Here is a 25,051-nt window from a genome sequence, read left to right on the forward strand (position 1 = left end):
TAATAGCCTTTTGTGTGGGCTATTGTGATACATCTATAGGGCTATTATGATACAGTACTATAAATCTAGCCATATTATACAAAGCAATGAAGTATGGCTATTGTGTTACACACAGATGCTTAATGTATCTCTTGTAAAAGTTTAGATGTAGTCACTTTAAAATTGATTAAGATATAGGAACTTTTGTAATGACCTATTTTTCCCACAAAAATTTAACCTATAAGCAATTCTGAAACTTCAACATCTTACTGCCAATACTAGGAAATTGCTGTATGTCCAAATAGTTTTGTGTGTAAGGAAATAGATTGAGAATATTATGATACACATTGTATTGCTAAAATAAATTAAAATACTTTTTTAAATAATGATAAAATAATGTATTCTCCAAAGTTGTACTAAAATTTAGTAGTAAGAAGAATGACTATTAAGCTAAAATTGTTAGATAAATAAGTAAAAAGAAGTCTGTAGTGTAATTTTTTTAACTTATACTGCATTGTAGGTTCCAATATGTGAATTGAAACATCCCTGAAGAGCTACGAAATTATGAAATATGCCTCAAGAGATAATAAATTACTTGAAGTTAGAAAACTCATCTACTTAATCAATTTTTTCATCGAAAAAAATATCATAATAGCCCTTCTAGCGTATCATAAGATACCTAAAAAGTGTATCATAATAGTCCTTGTAGCGTATTATAATAGCCCTAAAAGTGTATCATAATAGCCCTTCTAACGTATCATAATATACCTAAAAAGTGTATCATAATAGTCCTTGTAGCGTATCATAATAGCCCTAAAAGTGTATCATAATAGTTCTTGTAACGTATCATAATACTCCTAGAAGTGTATCATAATAGAACTTGTAGCGTATCATAATATAGCTAAAAAGTGTATCATATAGTCCTTGTAGCGTATATAGCTAAAAAGTGTATCATAATAGCCCTTGTAGCGTATCAATAATATACCTAAAAAGTGTATCATAATAGTCCTTGTAGCGTATCATAATATAGCTAAAAAGTGTAAAATAATAGCCCTTCTAGCATATCATAATATATCTAAAAAGTGTATCATAATAGCCCTTGTAGCGTATCATAATATACCTAAAAAGTGTATGATAATAGCCCTTGTACAGTATCATAATATACCTAAAATGTATCATAATAGCCCTTGTAGCGTATCATAATATACCTAAAAATGTATCATAATAGCCCTTGTAGCATATCATAATATACATAAGAAGCGTATCATAATAGCCCTTCTAGCGTATCATAATATACCTAAAAAGTATCATAATAGCCCTTCTAGCGTATCGTAATATACCTAAAAAGTGTATGATAATAGCCCTTGTAGAGTATCATAATATACCAAAAAATGTATCATAATAGCCCTTGTAGCGTATTATAATATACCTAAAAATGTATCATAATAGCCCTTGTAGCGTATCATAATATACCTAAGAAGCGTATCATAATAGCCCTTCTAGCGTATCACAATATACCTAAAAATGTATCATAATAGCCCTTGTAGCGTATTATATACCTAAAAAGTGTATGATAATAGCCCTTGTAGCGTATCATAATACACCTAAAAATGTATCATATTAGCCCTTCTAGCGTATCATAATATACCTAAAAAGCGTATCATAATAGCCCTTCTAGCGTATCATAATATACCTAAAATGTATCATAATAGCCCTTGTGGCGTATCATAATAGCCCTTGTAGCGTATCATAATATACCTAAAAATGTATCATAATAGCCCTTGTAGCGTATCATAATAGCTCTAAAAGTGTATGATAATAGCCCTTGTAGAGTATCATAATACCTAAAAAGCGTATCATAATAGCCCTTGTAGAGTATCATAATATAGCCAAAAATGTATCATAATAGCCCTTGTAGCGTATCAATAATATACCTAAAAAGTGTATCATAATAGTCCTTGTAGCGTATCATAATATAGCTAAAAAGTGTAAAATAATAGCCCTTCTAGCATATCATAATATATCTAAAAAGTGTATCATAATAGCCCTCGTAGCGTATCATAATAGCCCTAAAAAGTGTATCATAATAGCCCTTTCAGCGTATCATAATATACCTAAAAAGCGTATCATAATAGCCCTTGTAGAGTATCATAATATAGCTAAAAATGTATCATAATAGCCCTTGTAGCGTATCATAATATACCTAAAAAGTGTCATAATAGCCCTTGTAGCGTATCATAATATACCTAAAAATGTATCATAATAGCCCTTGTAGCGTATCATAATAGCCCTAAAAAGTGTATCGTAATAGTCCTTGTAACGTATCATAATATAACTGAAAAGTGTATCATAATAGCCCTTGTAGCGTATCAAAATATACCTAAAAAGAGTATCATATTAAAGCCCTTCTAGCGTATGATAATATACCTAAAAAGAGTATCATATTAGAGCCCTTCTAGCGTATGATAATATACCTAAAAAGAGTATCATATTAGAGCCCTTCTAGCGTATCATAATATATCTAAAAAGCTATCATAATAGCTCTCCTTGCGTATCATAATATATCTAAAATGCGTATCATAATAGTCCTTGTAGCGTATCATAATATACCTAAAAAGAGTATCAAATTAGAGCCCTTGCAGCGTATCATAATATACCTAAAAAGCTATCATAATAGCTCTCCTTGCGTATCATAATATATCTAAAATGCGTATCATAATAGCCCTTGTAGCGTATCATAATATACCTAAAAAGAGTATCAAATTAGAGCCCTTGCAGCGTATCATAATATACCTAAAAAGCTATCATAATAGCTCTCCTTGCGTATCATAATATATCTAAAATGCGTATCATAATAGCCCTTGTGGCGTATCATAATATACCTAAAAAGAGTATCATATTAGAGCCCTTCTAGCGTATGATAATATACCTAAAAAGAGTATCATATTAGAAACCTTCTAGCGTATCATAATATACCTAAAAAGCTATCATAATAGCCCTCCTTGCGTATCATAATATATCTAAAAAGCGTATCATAATAGCCCTTGTAGCGTATCATAATATACCTAAAAAGAGTATCAAATTAGAGCCCTTGTAGCGTATCATAATATACCTAAAAAGCGTATCATAATAGCCCTTCTAACATACAATATACCTAAAAAGCATATCACAATAGCCCTTCTAGCATATCATAATATACCTAAAAAGCGTATCATAATAGTCCTTGTAGTATATCATAATATATCTAAAAAGCGTATTAGCAGACTCCTTGTAGCGTATCATAATATACCTAAAAAAGCGTATCATAATAGACCTTGCAGCGTATCATAATATACCTCAAAAGCATATCATAATAGCCCTACAAAGAGTATCATAATTGTCCTTCTCATTTTTACACTAATTACTCTTAGACTATTCAACATTTACAGCTTTTTTTTAAGAGAAAAATGAAGCAGACACTATTCTGAGTAAAAGGAAAATTTAAAAACTATTGTATCTTTATTCATTCAAGAGCAATAACAAAAATGAGCGAGTATCACATCAAAGATTTTTCAAGCACCAAAACTGCCTTTTCTTTGAATACATTTATGAGGCTGATAATGATTTTTTTTTTTAATTTTGTTCAATATTCTTCCTTAAAGAGCACAACATGTACTTCCATAATCGCAGTTTTAAACATTTTCAAACTGACTCCTTGATAAAGTCTGTATCAAATTAGCCGACTTTTTTTACTGTATCATATTAACCGTACTTGATCCTGTGATGTTATAGAATTATCTGTATTTTTGATATTGAGATATTCAGTTTTTTGGTCCTCCTGTAAAATTTTAAATTGACGAGGTGGGGCCTTCTTTTATTAACCTCTTCTAAAGAAGTTGTAATAGTAGCCAAGTGTGTAGGCCTCTATATGGGGCAAAGGCTATGAATAACCAATCCTGTACAGTATGCAGAGAACAATATGTTGCGAACAGTAACTGAAAATAATTTCTGCTTATGCAAGTACAAAACTTGGGAGAAAGGATAATGGAATATTTTGGAAATTAATAAAAACAACTGTGGAGGAAATAGAATTCCGCTGTGTAATGTCGGTTGATTAGTAATTGTATTGGGTGTAACAGTCACAACATTTTTTACAGCTATACGAGTAGAATCGCATGGAGTAAACATGTGGGTGTGTTTGGATTACTTCAATGCAAATTGCGCCACAGTGTTTTAGCACAAAGGACGGACAACAATTGACATGTTTGTACAAACCTCGATTCACAGAAGAGAGTTATAAAATGTTCTTGTAATTATTTGATCGATTTACCAGTCCATTTCCAGCCGAGTTTTTATGAACCCAATAATACGGGAAATATGTTTTTATTCACCTGAGTTCCCTGAAAACAAAGGAATGAATATATTTTAATATTGAATTCATTTTTATTGCTAAGAGCCTCTGCGAATAATTCACTGGGCTATCAGAAACAATGTTTATGCAATTCAAAGGCAATGAAAATATAACACACTTGATATTTGAATGACAATAGTAATATGCGTTACAAGAGCAGTATGTTGAAGTTTTCATGTTCGAGGAAAAGTTTGAAAAAGCGAAACGTAGTTGAGCTTTTTTAATTTCCGAGAATTGAAAGAAAACATACCGCTCGTGTATCGTACATTATTTGGTGCGAAGATCGTTTATTACATACCTGAAAGAGGAATTTCTAATTAGTTGCAATGAAATCTCCATCTTGGTTTCTGTTCAATGAAGGCAAATTTACAAAACAAAAATATCTATCTTCAACATTGTTGCTTTAAAATGTTTTCTGTGTTTACTATACTCCAGCAGGCCGTGATATACGTCTGTCTTTTTTCCCCCAGTCTATGATGAGTCCGGATCTTGTTGATTTTTTCACGGCTTCCTTAATGTTACTTGCATCACGAATGCAGTAACTTTAGTGGAGTTGTAGAGTTTACTTAATTTTTGCAAATATTTAAAAACAATAACTAACTGTGCAATTTAGGTGAAATTGCAGTGGTAAGTTTCCAATTTATAATTATTACTATATTGAACGTCTCTAAAAATAATATGTGAAAAGCCTAAAGCAGTAAAATGAATGTCGCGCTTAAGCGGTAAGAAGAGGGAAATTGTTATGTGTGTTAGGTTGGGAATACTGAATGTGGAATTTTAGACTTACCGCGGATTGGTTTTGTGCGGAAACCAAGCAAATACGCACGATCTCGCACAAAATAAAATGTTGCAGTTGTTTATATCTCCCTGTCTTACAACAGATTGCCTGATTTATCATCGGTCCCGGACAGACGCCTATGAGATTTTTATAATGCACAATGTAGGTATGGGCTACGAATTACCAGAGAATTTCTGTTTACCACGCAGTTCTCATTTCCCCATTAATCGGATATTACTTTGTCATTTGGTCGTCTCTGAATAGCGTCTTTAGTTGAAAAACAACATTAAATAAAAAATTACATAGACTCTATTATTTAATTTATTACTCCAATCAATAAGCACACTCTGTACAGTAAATGTTTTTATAGTGGGAACTAATTTTAGATCTTTGTTGTTTTAAAGCACAGCTATTTCCTGTCTTTGAAGTTCAACACTTCCAGAGGTTACATAGTAGTAGTATTTATTCCATATTTGTAAACCCTATTTTACATATAGTATATTAGGGTTATAATTTAAACTAATAACAAATTGAAACTTATAGACCAGCGGTGACCAAAGCGGGTGTCGTGATTACATCGTGTAATCACAAACATTCAAACGCGTACAAGGAGTTTCCTCTACGTACTGAAGGCAAGCAGTGGCGGTATCATGTCGCTCTACAAACTCTGTCTCTACAAGCTGTAGGAGGTGGTTTCGTAAAGAATGAGAACTTTTTTACTGTTCTCTCGGACAAAATGTAATATGTTTACTTTGCTCAACGGTTCAATTAGAAGTATATAGAAACATTAACTGCCACTCTGAATAATGTATTATTATTATATTATTATTATTATTACTATTATTATTATTATTACTGACCACTAAGTATGTGTTTCTACAATTCTTCTGTATGTCCGTGAATATTGATATTTTTACATCTTCTCCCTAGATGGATAAAATTATTAGGATTTGTCAATTTTAATCTTCTTAATCTTTAGATGAGGGTAACTGTTTATTAGTTATTCATTTAATAATAGTATTGTAGAAAAACTGATTCAATATTATGTGGCAACGAACTATTAAACGCCAGGAATTGGCATAAATCATAGCCAGGAAGAGAAAGATGACATACATAAATGTAAGGAAGTCAGCTACCTAATAGGATTTGAAATATCTCGTGCTCTAAAGCCTTTTAATAGAACAGATTTTCTCAAAAGAGTAATGATTAAAATAGCTTAAATAACTTGTCCAAAAGAACTTTTTAATTTTGAAAAACTACGAATTTCTCGACCAAGTATCGAGAGAAGAATTTGGAAAAATCCTGATTATATTCAAGAAGAAGGTTAAAAAAGAAGCAAGAAAAATCGTATATTATTTACTGGCTCTTGATGACAGCAGTGACATTATTGTCCGCGCAACTTATCTAGGCACTTGAGTTCCCTAGTGCTCTCTCGCTGCCCCTCTCCTTCCCTCTCCAGCCACGCTACCGCTACAAGCAACCTCGCTACACCCCGCTTCCCCGCTCTTTTAGCTGCCCAGATAAGTTGCGCGAACAGTACTGATACAGCAAACCTTGAGATTTTTATCCGCGGGATTGATCAAGATGTTAGTACAGGAACCACCACTGGTTGTAGTTTTCATGCCAAGTACCTTTCCTCCGTCTCCTTACTTTATAGGCTGTCTGTCGCATGTAATCACTGCAGTTCGAGTTTTGGTCACCGCTGTTATAGACTGACGATGACAATAAATATACCCTCGTAGGCATATGACATGTATACATTAAATAGATTAAAGCCTTGAAATTATAATCGAAAAACATAGAGAATTTAACATGGATAGACATGCTGCACTTACAGATAATATTAAGGCATTTCGCTAATATGTATACAAGGTGTTTCCGAGGTAGTGTTACAAACTTTCAGGGATGATGGCGAAGGGCACATGTATCAATTTGAGATAAGGAACCCTGGTCCGGAAATGACCGAGTCGAAAGTTACATGCAAAAATAGTTCTGTGGAAATGAAATAATTTTATTCCTCTGTACACCTTATTTATGTGTATTTATCTGTACCTCTTACACATACTATATTCATCTGACGTTGTTTACGTTGTCTACTTACAGTATTCCATTCAGTGCGCTGTCTGAGGGATGGGGACAGGAAACTACACTAAAGCAATGCAGATAGCGTAATGTGTAACGGACATGGTCGGTCCTGATATGCACGTCTGTAGACAGCAGTGTATGTGTACAAGTTGCAGTGTCCAGTCGATCAGTCCTAGTGAAATGGAGGAGTACACGAGAGCGGAATAAGCAGACTTGATTTTCGAATACGAATGAGGCAATGGGAACAGTAGACAAGCTCATAGATTGTATCGGGACAAGTACCCACGTAGGAGACATCCGGCCCATAAACCTTTTTTTCACGACTGTTCCAAAAGTTAAGGGAAGAAGGGCACGTGGTGCCAAATTACAATTCCATTTCCACACGACTATTTTTGCTTATAACTTTCGACTCAGTCATTTCCGGACCATGGTTCCTTATCTCAAATTGATGATACATGTGCCCTTCCCCATCATCCTTGAAAGTTTGTAACACCATCTCGGAAACACCCTGTATATATACACATTTGTAGACATATAACATATAGATACGTATATACATTAATTAGATTAAAGCCTTGAAATTATAATCGAAAAACATAGAGAATTTAACATGGATATACTGTGCATGTTGAACTTGTAGATCATATTAAGGCATTTCGCTAATATATAGGTTACATAATACAAAAAAGAGAGACAAAAATTATTGACATACCGGTATTAAACAACAAACACCTACAGTGAGTCACTGAATTATTCGGATATGAAGTGTGTAAGTGCACTAAGGATATTTATCTCTTTACACATAACTTTTGAAAGGAAAAATATAAGTATTTACTCATGTGACATATATACAATCATATCTTAATGAAACTTATACGTTAATAGTTATAAACAGAAATAAAATTCACAATAAATTAAAACTTAAGTCATTCTTTGATTAATAAAATTATTCGGACACAGGACATCTTTCTAAATAAAATTAGTTCTGACCCCTACAAAAAAATATTCAATACCTGGCTGGCTTCCCTTTCATTTTTACAACTTCTGCTAATCATTCAGACATACTTTGCACCAATTTTCTTGTGTAAACCATGCACACGTTTCGCCATTCTTTCTGAAGCTTCTCTTTAAGATGTTGTTTTGATTTTATTGGGGGTTTTCTCACTTGTTTTTCCAATCTGTCCCATAAATGTTCAATCACATTCATGTCTGGAGACTTCGGAGGATGATTGAGTACCTTGGGGCAGTGGTACAGAACCAGAGTTATACAATATAGGACGTATGCTTGGGGTCATTATCTTGGTAGAATGCGAACCGGTCATGAATCCCCACTTTTTCGCACTTTGCTGTAGATTATCCTTCAGGAGTTGAAAGTACGAATACTTGTCCATTTTTCCGTCAATGAACACTAGATTTCCAACTCCGCTTGCGGACATACACCCCCCATACCATTACACTGCCGATACCATGCTTAACTGTCACTTGCATATTTTGCTCGCTAAACTCTTCATTGGGTCTTCGCCATACTGTAATCTGGTCATCTGAATCGCTGATATTAAATTTACTCTCGTCTGAAAAGATAATTGGATTCCACTAATCCTGATCCTTTTCTAGGAACTCTTTTGCGAACAGTAGTCTTTTACGCTTGTTTCTTTTGTTGATGTAGGGCTTGTTTCTTACCACCCGGCCATGAAAATTGTTTCTTCTGAGTACTTTTCTGATAGTCTCGGGACGGACTTGTTTCCCTAGTTCTTCATTGACCTCAGAAGCAATTCTTGGAGCACTTAATCTAGGATTTTTTTTTTACCTTCCGTACTATTATCGCTTCTTCTCGCATGAAAAATGTCCATGGACGTCCTGAGTGAGGATACGATTCAAGTCTGCCTTCATCTCTGAATATCTCTGAACAGTATTCGCCACTGTGCTCTTCTTCATCTGTAGTATATAGGCTATGTATCGGTAGGATTTTCCCCTTGCATAGTGCAAGACCACTGACTGACGCTGCTCGAACGTACTGTCTTTTCCTCTACGCTCCATTTGTTTCTATCCACTACACAATACTGAGCTACTGAAGGCACACACTGTTATTATACTAACTATTCGTTTATCTGACTACATTATTCTATAGACTGCAGACAACGTACCTGTGGTCTCTGATTGGTGTCCGAAAACTTATGTTGATGTCACATTATGACGTATATAGGTTCGAACCCCACTACTGCTTCCTAATCAAAGTAAAAATATACATTAAACCCACTGTATATAATCTTTGAAAAGTAAACTTTCCAACAGTTCACTTAAAATTCTTTATTAATACTTGTTACACATGTGACCGAATTATTTAGTAATAAATGGGCATTGTCCGAATAATTTAGTGATTCACTGTACATTAATTGTAAATTATAAACTGCAGTATGTAAGGCTGATGTAAATTTCTATAATAAATTACTCAAGAATGCAGCAAATAGCATTAAAAAATCAAGAAAAAAGTATCATGGTTTTGAACCCTCAGACTTTTACTTCCAATTCTTCGAAAACACACCATGTCCCTAAATAAAGCTTACCTGGCATCTGTATTAGTGTTATGAAACTCAAGCACCATCTCGTTAAGATTTCATTATACAGTGTTGCCATATCTCTTAAACTTGAATATCAATTTTTCGGAGAAGCAAGCCTCAGATCTAAATGTTTATATTAATATTTTGGACTCGTTTTTGGGCAAGCAATAAATGACAGCATGCTCTTTTCTTACAGATATGCGGACCGCTTTGTATATACAGGATATTTCAAAATAACTTTTCATAAATTTATGGAGTAGTACAGGATGCTATTGGGAATATATTTTCGTTGGGGAACCCATAGTCGGAAATAAAAATTTCGGCTGTGAAGCCCTAGAAGTATGAAATATAAAGTTTCTCATACCTAAATTTACTCTCTCATTTTTAAATTTCGTGAATAGCAATAACATGACCTCATACTTCTATAAACCCCTAACTGAAGTTCTGACTGATATATACATCTGTTACCAGTCAGTACATCTCACTTGACGATAGGTGTCTGAGGTAAAACAATTGTTTGTATGCAACTGAAGCTAGTCAGCGATGTATGCAATGAAGGGGGAAAGGAACTGGCCACCCTATCCCATTATCGCCTAGCCTAGTTGCCTTATGAGTGATGCCTTGTTGGTGTCACTTGTGGGGTCCATACTGCTTGTCTTCGAACAGTTGACTAAACAATAATACTTCTATGGCTACACAACCGCCATTTTTAATTTCCGACCCTAACAAAAAATATTTCCAATAACATTCTCTATTACTCCTTAAATTTATGAAAAGTAATTTTGAAATACTCTGTATAAGCTTACTGTAAATAAATAGATGTTATCTTCATTCATAAACTGGGATTTCCGGGCATATGTGCATGTGATAATATTTCTAGTTTTTGTGAGGAGAATTCACCTTGAAAGTTTGTATTAGTATTCTGAATCACCCTGTATTAATCTGTTTGTAGCTCTAGAATTCGTAAGGAAGTCACAAATTTTGGTATTAATTTTGCTCTTGTGATTCATAGTTAAAAATTACTTAATACAACAATTTTGAACGTTAATTTTCGTAGTATTGTACATAAGCATACTTTTTATCATTTCTTTTTGCTTTTAAAACTTTCGACATTGCTTGTTAGCATATATAGTTCTCGTCATGTGATGCGTACACCTTTCGTTGCTAGGCAACTGCTTACCTGGAGAGTTCGCTGATTGGAGTGTTGTTAGAAACAGCTGACTGGAGCTCTAAATCTTGCAAATGAAGGTCGTAGGTGACAGGGGTCGCGAAGTCTGCCGAACTGCTCACCTTACCATCTATGGACATCGCCGAAGCCATCGTTATCTTTCACCTGGAAAAAAAAAATACAAATTCTGACATCATTATCATAACAATCATTGTTGTCATAATTTCCTCCATAATCATCGTTGTAATTATCGACAGTAATCTCACTAGAGGTTTTGATTTATCTAGAGAAAATGAAAACTCGAGTGGGATTTAATTGACTATTACACGATTAGAAGAAAGTATATAAAGATTAGAAGTAACAAAGTACTCCAATACAATAAAATATTAATTGGCATACGAAAATACAACTGTCTTCAAATGTATTATTCTACCATCTCAACATTACGCTAGATGGCAGTAGTGTTTTATGATTATGTTTTCTTGTTATCAGTTGTGCCAATTATGGAATCTTCATTGAACTCTGTGGACGGTTACTAGTCAAGAAGGCTTTGTTGATTCAGTTTCATTTTTATTAAAACAGTTGCATTCCACTTCAATTATCCCGATTCCAGCAATCAACGTCACTTGACAGATGATTTTCAATAAATCTTAGTATTAAACCATCTCTGATACGTGACTATTCATAATATATAGCAGAAGATATAACATAACCTAAATAATATAAACAAGTGTTAGAAAAGTTTTAATTAGGGATGATTAAAAAAACAAGAAACGTTTTAATTAACGATGATGAAATAAAAAATAAACATGAATAATTTTAAAAGAAACAATTATTGAAAGCACAATTTTCAAATTTGAATGTTTTAGTGGTTGGTGGTTCAGTTGATGTTATATTGGACGTGTGCGTAAAAGAAGTGAACTCGTTGATGTACATACATGGTGTATCCCTCAACTTATTCAGAATTTCCGAATGGTGCTCTTCATATATGACCAGTGATCTTTATTAATTCTTGTTCTTGAATGCCAATGCGAGTCATATTTGAAAGTGCCGTGCATCGACTGGAGTGGTTTGTAATTTTCTGTTTTTTGACGTCCAGACCAGTCGCAGTTTGAAATGTTGGCAAACAAAGAAACAAATGCTAGGGTAGTGATAAAAATAAACAATTGCTAGGGACGCGATAAAATTAAACAAATGCTAGGGACGCGATAAAATTGTGCGATAAGTAGCCATGATTGGTTGAAAGACGTCCTTTCGTACCGTTTTATTGGTCAAAAGTAGTGTGACGTAGTAAAAGTGTAATAGTCATAGTAATCCTCTGGTACCATTCATCATTATAATAAATAACAACAGTACTGTTATCAAATTTACTGTCGTCATCTTATGCATGTTACCATTATAGCTGAAGCAAAAATTCATTCCGATCAAATAGAAATTATAAATAGCCTAGCTCTTTTTTGGACGTTCAATAAGTTGCATAAATCTTTTTATATTTTTAACGAAAATCTAACGAGACGAATACCATGGTTTTCAGAAGAAAAATAAAGAAGGTAAACGTGCGAATTTGAAATGAACAAGTGGACAGCTTCAAATAATTGGGGTGTACTATAAGAAAATAGATGAGCTGCTGCCAGGAATTTAAAAGAGTAGGCTTTATAGCAATAGCAAATGAAGCTTTTAATAGAAAAAGGAGCATCTTCTGCGGACCTACGGATAAAGAACTAAGAAAGAGACTAGTAAAGGGCTTTGTGGGCCAAGAACATGATAATTACGAAGTGAAGAGAAACGACAAGAAGCATTAAATTTGAAATGTAGATTTGAAGATGAATGGAGCATGTGAAATGGACAGTCAGAATAAGAAACGAAGCTGTGCTAGAAAGAGTGGGTGAAGAAAGAATGAAGAGAAGCAAATTAACATAAAAACTGCAATAAATTACAACCCGTTTTTATACGACTATTGTGCCTTAGATATCCTATTCAAAATTGATTGGGTTGATGTTATATTTTCTGCAACAGGACCACCACAGCAGTGCCCATTTGATTTCTGTTCATAATGAACTATTTAAATATCATAGTTTGGTGCACTACAGAAGACCAGAAACATTCACAACTGCACTGTCTGATAGTCCCTTCATTACTGAACAGAATACCACACAGTGAAACATTTCGTGCGCGCATACGCAATAATCAAACTTGTTTTCTTTGTTGCTAGGTATGCCATATTTTGGAACGGAGGGAGTATTTTTATTTATGATTTATCTAATATTAAAGTATATATTTTTTGCATAATATTGAAATCATTGGTTTGACGAAATAGTTCGATTCACGAGACCGAACCTAAAGATTTATTTTGTTTGACCACATAAATAATTAGTGCAAACTATTATTATTATTATTATTATTATTATTATTATTATTATATTGGGAGAATGGAGAAAGTTACACAATGCAGAACTGCACGCATTGTATTCTTCATCTGACATAATTAGGAACATTAAATCCTGACGTTTGAGATGGGCAGGGCATGTAACACGTATGGGCGAATCCAGAAATGCATATAGAGTGTTAATTGGGAGACCGGAGGGAAAAAGACCTTTGGGGAGGCAGAGACATAGATGGGAGGATAATATTAAAATGTATTTGAGGGAAGTGGGATATGATGATAGAGACTGGATTAATCTTGCACAGGATAGGGACCTATGGCGGCCTTATGTGAGGGCGGCAATGAACCTGCGGGTTCCTTAAAAGGCATTTGTAAGTAAGTAATATTTTACTTAATCACTTACATGGTATGTTTTCGCTATGCAGTCTCTTATGCCTTGTAATCCGCTTGTATTCTTGTATTCATATACTGTATATTCTGCTTCGAGTGATTTCGTTATCATCCAAATTGTTTATATTTTCATTATATTTTCTGTGCGTCTATTATTGGTATACGTAAACGTCGAATTTATCTCTAGCAATTTCCACGTCTTATAAGTTGCATATATCCCCCTTGTTTTATATTATGTAACTAATCTTGATTATATGTATAATTGTCTACTTTATTTTTTTCATGCATAAGCTTATGATTAAAACCTGGTTGATTGAAGGCCTCATAGCCTTAACTCTACCAGGCGAAATAAAACTACTATTGCAACTATTAGTGCTGGTGCTGCTACTGTTACTCTATTATTTATTACTATTATAAATTATTATGTTCATATTTCAAATAATACTAGCTAGTAACTTCCGTTTCGTGAACCTTGGTAGCTTTCCACAGGTAAAGGATGTCAGCATAACAGAAAAATAAATTTTAGTATTTGTCAATACATAAGATCGAAACAAAGTTGGCAAAAGACAATTGAACCTGACAACTTCTGTAGAAAATCACTATAAACACACTAGCATATTATATAGTATACCTTATTTTATTTCAAGGAGTGCAGTTCGGTGGCTTATTTGAACACCGAACTGCACTCCTTGAAATAAAATAAGGTATAATAGGAGATGGGATGGTTAGGTTTCACTTTAGGGTACAACGTAAGAAGACCCAGGCTATACTGTGCGCCAGGGCACGAGCCGTACCGGAAGCAGGTCGCTGCTGTAGGTTTGCTGTCATAAGTTTGTGGTTAAATTACAGAGGTACCTATGGGCGCAGTCAAATTGAAGTTATAATAAATTGTGATCGAGTTTAATAATTTAATTTAATTTACGTATGACTATCATTACTATTACTATTATTGTTATTATTATTATTATTATTATTATTATTATTACATAATTATTTTATTAGTGTTGTGAAGATAAAATTGTCAGTATATTATATTAATTATGTATTTTATTGTTTTGTATTGTAGTATTGTATTGCTTTGAATTGTAATGTATTGTATTGTATTAATAATTAATATAATTATTATATAATTATATACATAATTATTAATGTTATATTCATAGCATTGTAGTAATTTTCTATCATACTGGTTGAGTGGAAGAGAAGGCCGAATGGCCTTAACTCTGCCAGTTAAAATAAACCATTATTATTATTATTATTATTATTATTATTATTATTATTATTATTACTTACCTGCATAATGCGCGAGTCACCCGCAATTAGCTCACGACTTACGCTCTTCCTCATTGATAGGGTAATCTCTGGATTTAGTGGCGATAGCATAAACTTCGTGATTAATGTCATGTTTGCGTCACATTGCTATTATTATTATTATTATTATTATTATTATTATTATTATTGTTGTTGAAAAGGATATCCTCTATTAAAGCCATATCTTCCGCATTTTATCTCTCATAGGTTGGCAATTCTGACGTTACATGCGCTCTGTGATTGTCAAGAATCAGTATTTACTGTAGCCGATAAGGCTGAACGCTTGATTCTACTAAACGTCCATTACATTAGTTCTTAAATCTTTCGTATAAGAAACGCTATTGTTTATTCATTGTTACGAGGTCTCTTTAATTATCTTGTTTGTGGCCTTCTATATCTGAAATGTCTTCAATCTGAGTTCGCTTGACACAATTTTAAATGAAAGCATACAACTTACGTCTTATTTTCCTCCCTAATCTATTGTTTTCGTCATAATCTTGACGTCTACAGATTATAGTAATTATTATAGCCATCTAGTCTTAGATTAGGTGTTTGATTTGTTACGCAGGTGCCTTTGTATGTAATGTAAACTAACATAAGAGGGAATGGTGTTAGGTAAAATACTTTGAGAATGTTATCAATGTTTACTAAGAGGTAGTGTCCCACATTAATAATTCGTGGCTGACAATGTCAACGTAGTAGTGGAATAAGCTGTTTGCGCTGTTCGCGGTGTTTGTTTACGTCACGAGGTAGCGTCAATGTGTTGCCTGAACCAATATTCAGCTTGCTACTGCGCGCACTATTGGTGGCAAGCTAGTGGTTCGCAGGAAACTTTGGTTTTTAGCCTTGAAAAAATCGAAAGTATTACTTACTTGTAAATATCATTATTCATAATACAGCTGCTATTAACAGAACAGAATTTACTCGTTTTGATGCGTAGGTAAAAAGTTGATCATTGATAAATGACATTTCCACATTCAATTACAGAAACTGATATCTTTGTTGTAGAGTAAGGTCACTTTTTGTTCCAGATTTTCAGGGGAAGTTCCGTCCCCGAAATAAGATACATGTCTTGGATTGACTTTGCCCCCGATTTGTTAAATAAATTACGTTAATTTGAAATTTAGGGCCCATATGAGTCAATATCTTAATACAGTTTCTGATAAAATTTGTAACTGTCCATAATGGTCAGGCGACAAGTAATTATACCATTCCTGCTTTTTTTAACGTTTCGCTCAAGCAGTATTAACAGTTCGTTTTGCAAACGTAATTTTCGTTCATTGTTCTAGGTGTAATATTTGAATAACAAATTATTGCTAGGCAGTTCTGTTTGCGCGATTGGGTGATATGAATTAGTCTTATTTTATGTTACATTGTCGTCTAAAGCAGTGATTTTGAAACGAAGGACTGCGAACCTCTCGGGGTCCGAAAAGCAGTTTATGGGAAGTCGCGAATAAAATAATAATGGTAATAATAATAATAATAATAATAATAATAATAATAATAATAATAATAATAATAATAATAATAATAATAATCGTAATAATAGTAAGAGCAAAATGTACATGTGTTTAGATATATGTACTGTAAGTCTGAGAGTTAAACAAGTACAATTTATTGTTTAATAAGATCATTTAGACAAAAGAAATGAGTAACACAATGAAGGAAAATTGATATACTCAAAATAAAAATCATATTTTACAAAAGTAATATTTGAAGAAAGATCATATTCCAGAGACGAAAAGCAGTTTTTTGACAATCGGCTTTTGAAAGTAGTCAATGTCTGACAGCCCCTTTACACTGTGTACACTAAAATACGCTATTTTTACTATTTCCACTATTATAAAGAATGTATGCTTACATTGATCGAACATATTTACACTTTTATACACTATTTGCAAAATAAGTAGGCTATAGTATTATTAAATAAAATATCTTGTATTACAATACACAACACTGTACATAAAAGCATAAATAATATGTGAGCAATGTAGACCTACATCCTTTATGATAGTTTAAACAGTAAAAATAGCGTATTCTAGTGTACATAGTGTAAATAATTTAAATTGTAAATATTAGTGTAATTCTTGAAGTAGTCCATGTTTTGGTCTACTCAACTTGACCAAACAGAAGTCGCGTGAGCAGCCAATCAAGTACTTCGCTTGCATGTGCAAGAGCGTCGGCCACTTAAAAACTCCAGTAATATTTAATCTTGTAGCCTCGTCGGACGAAGTACGGTCTTTAAAAATAACATTTCCTTTATATAGTTGCAAGTGTTATGATTAGAGACCAGATTTTAAAAGGAATCCCAATTTTTTTTTATTTCAACACGAAACATGAAATACTTAATTACGATGTTCAAAGCTATCTTCCACCGACCAAATTATGTGGTTTTGACTTCCCTTTTTTCCCCTCTTTTTTAGTCCATATTCCCTTTTTTCCCCTTTTTTAAAAACATCCCTTATTTTGGTCCTGTTTTTGATAGAATATCGCAAACATTTAGATAATTTTCCTGTATTTTTTTCCGATAGGCCTTTATTTCAATACGAAACATGAAATACGTAATTACGATGTTTAAAACTATCTTCCACCGACCACATTATGTGGTTTTGACTTCCCTTTTTCCTCCTCTTTTTTAGTCCATATTCTCTTTTTCCACCTATTCAAAAACATCTCTTATTTTGTTCCTTTTTTGATAGAATATCGCAAACATTTAGATAATTTTCCTGTATTTTTTTTTCCAATAGGCCTATAACTTCCTGAATAAGGGAAAATAAATATTGTTCTTCTGATTCCAGACATTGAAAAATTAATAAAGTGTGCTGATTTAGAGTTCAGGATAAAAAGAAAATTCTCACCTCTGGTTTCAGTTGATGTTGAGCGATCATTTTCTGTTTATAAAGACATTCTGCATTCAAAGAGGCGGAATCATGTTGAAACATATTGAAATGTTGAATGTGATCAAATACAATACTTTCCTTATGTTGTGAAGCGATGAATATAAGCTTGTGTGTGCTATATGTATCCATGAATGTGCTGAAGTGTGTTTTTAATTAAAATATCACCCTTTTGAGGGAGTAACATAGTCCTTTCTGAAGTTCTTTTTTGATTATATCAAATACAACACTTAACTTATGTTGTGAAGAGATAAATGTAAGATTGTGTGTGCCATGTATATCCATGATTTGGGGAGTAACATAGTTCTTTTTGAAGTCCTTTTCTTGGCTATAATTTTCCCTTTTTTGTCCTTTTTGATGAAAAATTTTCCCTTTAAAATCCGGTCTCTAGTTATGATATAATGCAGTCATTTCCAATTGACCAATCAGTGACGTCGGAACAGAGCTAGTGGAGCACGTGAGGAAGGATAATGTTGTCTCCGATATTTAAACATCTCCATCCCTTCCACTGCAACTCCTCCTTTGCTCTTCTACCTATGCTTTCCTTCTCAAGGAGCTCAAGAGCAGTGACGTGTGACGTCACAGAGCCAGCAATTGGAAATGCCTGATAGAAAAGGCCATGAAGTATGCTATAAAGCAAGTATGCTCATTCTCTGACTCCCGATTACGTTCTGTAATCACGACCTTCGAATGTAGAGCGTGCTGTTCCCCGTTCGAAGCTCGACGGATGACTGCGGAAGGCAGTTCAAGTACTTAGTAAACGCACGAACAGTGCGGGACAATGACACAGTCAAAACCTTCTGCAAGCGAACGATCATTCCGTAGAGTGTGGGAGGAAGACTATTTTTGTTGTACGTTCGGTGAAAATGGAAAGTGATTACTATATTGTAAGGTACTGTCAGAATACTACTGAGCAACATAAAACTACATTATAGGCTCTGCTACCCAGAACATGACGAAGCGACAGAGAAGCTGTTTTCTGTAATATAGCCTATTTTCATATACCAACTTTATTATTATTATTATTATTATTATTATTATTATTATTATTATTATTATTATTATTATTATTATTATTGTTATTGTGGTGATTTTATTCAAGCAGAAATAGATATTTTGATAAAATAATTTTTCAGGAGTGCAATGTACACTACAGCTTCAAGAATTGAAAGCACTTCATGAAAGGCCAAACATTGAAGAGAGTCGAATAATTCAGAATCTATGTTTTGGAGCAAGTTAGCCTATGTAGTATGTTGGGAATTAGCTAAGGCACTGGTGAACTTGTAAAGAGATGTATGGTACTGCAACAGTTCAAATGTGAATTCACAGATCATAGATTTAGTGATTTTAGACGTATTAGTATTTTTGTTAATCTTTTCATAAATGTAGTACAATCCGTGAGAGTGCAGTTCCAGGACGAGTTAATTGATTTACTAAGTAACGTAGAATTCAGAACTAAATGCAGAGAATATGACTTGACAAGCATAGAATTACTTAAAAAATGAACAAAACTAAGTATTACAAGATGAGCTTATTCGTTGCCACTATGTTAGCTACCTTCGCCTCGACATATGTGTGCGAACAATTATTTTCGAGAATTCCCGATTAACCGATGAGCATCTTTAGCGCATTCCAGTAAATTCGTTGGAAATAGATCCCGATTACTTGCAGAAAAGAATGCAGGTGTTGAATAGACCGCAAAGTAGACTATATGGTGGGATATGAAAATGATATTATCCACGATATTATTATATCATAACTATATTAAATATAATAAATAATGTAATAACTGAATATTGCAGTGTATACGCTTTCCTTTTTAAAATTCAGTTTATTATCCGTATTTGTAAGAGTGTAAGAACTATGCTACGGGCAGTGCTGCAATGTACAGTGCAATGTAGTTGCGGAGCCCAGTCCGTACACAGTGTGTGTTATGCAGTGCAGCATCATCCGTGTAATCGGGGCTTTTACAATTTTGAGCATACCTGCTATAAAGTAACTTTATTTCACAGTGTTCAGAAAAGACTTACTTTACAAAACTCTTAAGAAACTCCTATTTTATACTCGTTTCATAGTGATCAATGAAGATATTTCTGGTTTGTAATGTGGCATAAATTGTTCAACTTCATGAGAGTTTGATGATGATGATGATGATGATGATGATGATGATGATGATGATGACTATGACGACGATGATGATGACGACAATAAGGCTATCTAACATGAGTTTAGAGCACGCATTGTCTTCTTGACAAAATAATATATGAAGGATACATTTGCTATTGTGTTTTGCAATTCAGACGAAACATGTTACCCGTCGAACCAGCGACCCGTTTTTACAAGCTCTTTGTAACTTTCTTCCCCGACATTAATTCCCCCATTTCACCCTCTGCTTTCATTTTCCTACCCCATACTCTCCTACGCCAATAGTGTTTCCTTCCTTGCCTGATGATGAATAGTTGTATTTCTTTACTTCTCTGCAAATTTATTATCCCCATCCGTTCCTTTGTTGCGGCTCATATTGTTGTCTTGCAAGCAGCTAACAATGTTAAGCCAGCCTCCATTCTCGAACCAAACCGCGATTTTTTCCTCTCCTCCGAAATTCAAACTTTTCAAGCTCATTTTTCATCATGAAGAACGTTAAAAATAGGTTTTCTGTTACAAAGACGTCATCAGAAAAAATAAAAGACGAACGGATAAAAAAAGAAGAGAAGAGCGTATCTGGGCTAAGCACAAATTGTTCTGGAACATTTTATCTCGTAACGTTCCTATGGATTACATTCAGCTTGTGGCAGGAATGAAACCCTCACGACATTCCACGATTAATCATTCCCTTAGAGTTAAAATAGCTTGTTGCTAACATTACTCATTCCCAGGATGACGTGAATAATTGATAATATTGCTTGTGAAACAAATGACTGTACTTATCCGAACTGTTCTGATAATTGCGTGTCGCTTTCGACAAAAGCCGAAGTTCGCAGTAAGACATACAGTAAATGCAGTGTGGTTAACTTTCCCATATATAGAACACAAACATTTGTGACATTTTCTGGAAAATTATAGATTAGGAAATTGTACAGGGACATCATTTTATTTTTACTTCAATTTTCATTGTACCTGAGTTTTTGAATGTACTTCACTCCCACCCCGTCTACTAATGAAGTTCCAACTCCACACAGAACCAAGACCGCAGATAGTAAGCAGTACTGAGTTACTGAGTATAGTACGTTCCAGAAATATGTTCGCGTTTTCCAGTGACGAAAGAGCTTTCAATATTGAATCATATTTTCGCACAGGTACTGTCCGTTTGCCTACGTCGCATCCCGATTTCCCCCATCTGCTTCTGCTCGTCCCTCTGTAAAAGCTGGGCTGTCTTATCTCTTTTCTGGAAACATTAATTTCTCTTAGGAATTGGAAGTTTACGTAATATTATACAGCTGTTTAATTTAACTTAAATAAAAGGGCCTCGTTAAGTAATTAACTGTCACGTGATTTCCTCCCTTTCTACAATCCTGCGGCATAACCACTTGGACGGACAGTAGATAGCATGTCTGAGTAATTTTATATTTTCGGGTCGGGCAGAAGTGAAGATTGAATTTACAGTACGTAGAGTAGGTACAGAATTATTTCAACATGAGTTACTAGTACGAAGGACGAAACTGGCAATTGGAATTAGATGCAATAGTCTATATTGCGATAATATGCACAAAAGAACTGAAGCCTATATCGAAATGAACGGCCACCATTTTCAAAATTGTGTTTAAATATTCATATTATGATTATTTTTCAATTTAACTTCTTTCTCTATATTGTACGCTAATGTGCTGTAGACAGAATAATATACACCGCATAATGAATACGTTCGCATGGATAACTCACTTCGTGAGTAAAAGCACTTATTCTTAATACAGTACTGTACTTTGATTAAAGAAAAACATAATGAAAATTATCAAACTCAAAAGCGCGATATTTCCTAGTTTACGTAAATGGATTAACTACTTTTCTTCCTTCCTATACCTAGTAGAGTGATTTGTGTTTTACGCCAGTATCATCGAACTCCAGTCTTGGAGGGGGGAGCAAGCGGTCTTTCCGGTTCTCTAAAGGTATAGACAGGTTAAATGTTAGTAAAAATAAAATGATGTCCCTGTATTTCAATGTACAGTAGTGGCAAAAAAAGACGGACCGAACCTTATAGCTGATTTCAGTCACAGATTCAAATTTTGCTAGTCACAAAACACATCAATCTTCTATAATTAATTGTAACAATTACATTTATTGCATTTGTTCGATTCTTATCGTCTTTTGTTTCCTTCAGTGCCTCAAACTTACAGACGAAAAAACTTTGAGAGTTTTATTTTCATCTGGCATCAATATTACATGTCTACCTCTATTCGGCAAAGATAACTGCGTATTTTTACATTAAATAGCAGTACATACCTCTGGCTTCACTATCCATATTGAAATTACCACAGTTTGACACAATACACAGCACAGGATTCTTTTGTATCAGCTACAAGGGTCGGTCCGTCTTTTTTTGCAACTACTGTACATTGTGGTTTGATTTCTATACAGGAAGTAGTCCATCGCTGTGGAATAACGGTTAGCATATCTGACCATGAAACGAGCGGACCCGGCTTCAAACCCTAGTTGAAATTTTTCGAGATTTTTCCTAAACCCGTTGAGAGAAAATGTCGGGTAACTTTTGACTTTGGAACATGGACTTATTTCGCTGGCATTATCACCTTCATCTGATTCAGATAACCATAGCAGTTGACAAAGCATCGTAAAATAACCTATAAAAATATACAGAAAGTAAGTACCGTGTTCTCCGCCAGTCTGCTCTCTTATATTGTTACAAACGGTTGGTTTTATCCAATAATTTGCGAGATTTGGTGGAAGAAAACCTTTATTAATCTAAATTGATTTTACATGAAGGGAAGACTTAGAACAGCGGTCGTCAGCACAGAGCACCCTGGGGCTAGCGTCTCTTACCCGCGGAAAACACAGTGCACCATGGTGCACTCGTAACTGCTAGCGGGTATGCTCTCTACCTCTCCCTGCTGCACGACTTGGCACACGGGACGGCTCCGCTTACCCTTTGCACATTTCAGAGTGTGCTGACGACCACTGACTTAGAAGATTTAGTCCAGCTTATGGTACATTTAAGTTCATCGTTGTGGTTATAATTCTGTAATTGGGGCCAGTTAAACTAGATAGAAAGAGCTACCAAAACTTAAAATCCATGTAAATGAAGGGTTCAGAACCGTAGTTGGCCAGGCCCCATTTACTAAAACCGTAGAAAACAAGGGTTATTACCATGTTATATGGAGTTATTACCATAATTCAATGGACACATGTAGCAAGTAATATAAAGTATACACATCTTGATTATATAACTTTTAACACACTAGAACAATATGAAATATACAGACACACGAAAACACACCCCAACGAAATTCTCAACACACAACTTAATATCAGAACACACACATTCTTTGACTCTGCACTATACCACCACGAACACACCCTCACAGGAAACAAAACAAGAGGCGCCAAGACCAACAACGACCAGTTCTGAGAATGACCCATAAATAAGTCGAAATATGTAAACAAGGTACGTTAGAATTTAACACAAGAAAGTCTTATCATACATATTCCAAAGTATACACATTAAAACTAAATGATATATCAATCTTCATTAAACTATAGTATTCACTTAACTTTAACCCTTGCTTTCTCCGGTTTTAATAAATGGCGCTTGGCTCACTATGGCTCAGAACCCTTCAGTTTTGATATGTAATTCTTTCCACCGACTCCGAACTTTACAAAACAAGAGTGGAAAAAAAAGTAAATACAACTACGTAAAATTCAGTATCTCTTTAAGAGCACGTCATAATCACTGCTATCTCATCAGTGTTTTCACAGTGATTATTACTTATTTTTACTATTGCAGACGATAGATGAGGGGGAGGTGAATAATGTGGGTGGAATGATAGGGGAAAATGGAAGTACCTTGAGAAAAACCCTCTGCAACTAATACTTTGTCCACAACTTCCAACACGACTTGGCTGGGGATCGAACTCGGGCCGCTTGAACTGAAGACCAGCGCGTTAGCACCAGAGCAACAGACGCGGCTTAGTTGATTGCTTACAGGGTTTCGACAGGTGAATTTGTTTTATTTGGTTATTTAACGACGCTGTATCAACTACTAGGTTATTTAGCGTCGATGAGATTGGTGATAGCGAGATGATATTTGGCGAGATGAGACCGAGGATTCGCCATAGATTACCTTGCATTCACATTACGTTTGGGGAAAACCTCGGAAAAAACCAACCAGGTAATCAGCCCAAGCGGGGATCGAACCCGCGCCCGAACGCAACTTCAGACCGACAGGCAAGCGCCTTAACCGACTGAGCCACGCCGGTGGCTTCGACAGGTGAACCTTTGGTTATACGGCACATATCTAAACGGTAAACATTGTCCTTTATCTACCCCACAGAAAAGAATCGCAGGTGTTAGGTCAGGTGAGTACGGAAACCACCTCATCGAGTTTTGGTGTCCGACAATGCAACGGTCAATTCAACATTGAGGGAGATGTTCGTTGAGGTACTTACGCAAATGGTGGTTGAAGTGAGGTGGTGAACCATCTTGCTGAAAAATGAACTCGTCTTCCTCTTTCTGCAGTCATTAACTAGGGAGCGAATTTGTAGGTTTTTACCTATTTTTTTCCTTCCTTTTGAACTCTTAATTTCTTCAATACTTTCCCGAGTCATGTTCGTAGGAGTCGTGTAGCTATGTGAATTCTATTGAACCTAAAAAAACCTAAATTGGACTTTAGTACCTAAAAAAACCTAAATCAATGTTGATAAGCATTATCCTGTATTTACTGCGTTATATTTTGATACTTTTTATTTTGAGAGAAATATCAATACATTTCGAGAGAGACAGACGGACAGACAGACAGACAGACAGACAGACAGAGAGAGAGAGAGAGGAAAGAATACTCTCGACGTGGAGGAGGCTGTCTCAATCTCTAAGGCAAAATCTGTACTTAGCGGTGACAACATTATAGGTCCCTTGCTTTTCTCAGGACACATTTCAGTGACCTTCCA

General features: G+C 34.6%; 1 protein-coding gene across 6 annotated transcripts in view; it reads right to left on the reverse strand.

Moving 5' to 3' along the window:
- The window catches only part of moody (G-protein coupled receptor moody), a 485,897-nt gene that overhangs the window by 201,895 nt on the left and 258,951 nt on the right, over positions 1–25,051 (reverse strand). For all 6 annotated transcript variants that reach the window (XM_069817640.1, XM_069817631.1, XM_069817660.1 and 3 more), the window contains one exon: positions 10,971–11,123. In XM_069817640.1, coding sequence (XP_069673741.1) covers positions 10,971–11,110 — 140 coding nt within the window. In that variant the 5' untranslated portion in view covers positions 11,111–11,123. The remainder of the gene's footprint in view (positions 1–10,970; positions 11,124–25,051) is intronic.

Source organism: Periplaneta americana, chromosome 2, assembly GCF_040183065.1.
Source record: "Periplaneta americana isolate PAMFEO1 chromosome 2, P.americana_PAMFEO1_priV1, whole genome shotgun sequence".
NCBI lineage: Eukaryota > Metazoa > Arthropoda > Insecta > Blattodea > Blattidae > Periplaneta > Periplaneta americana.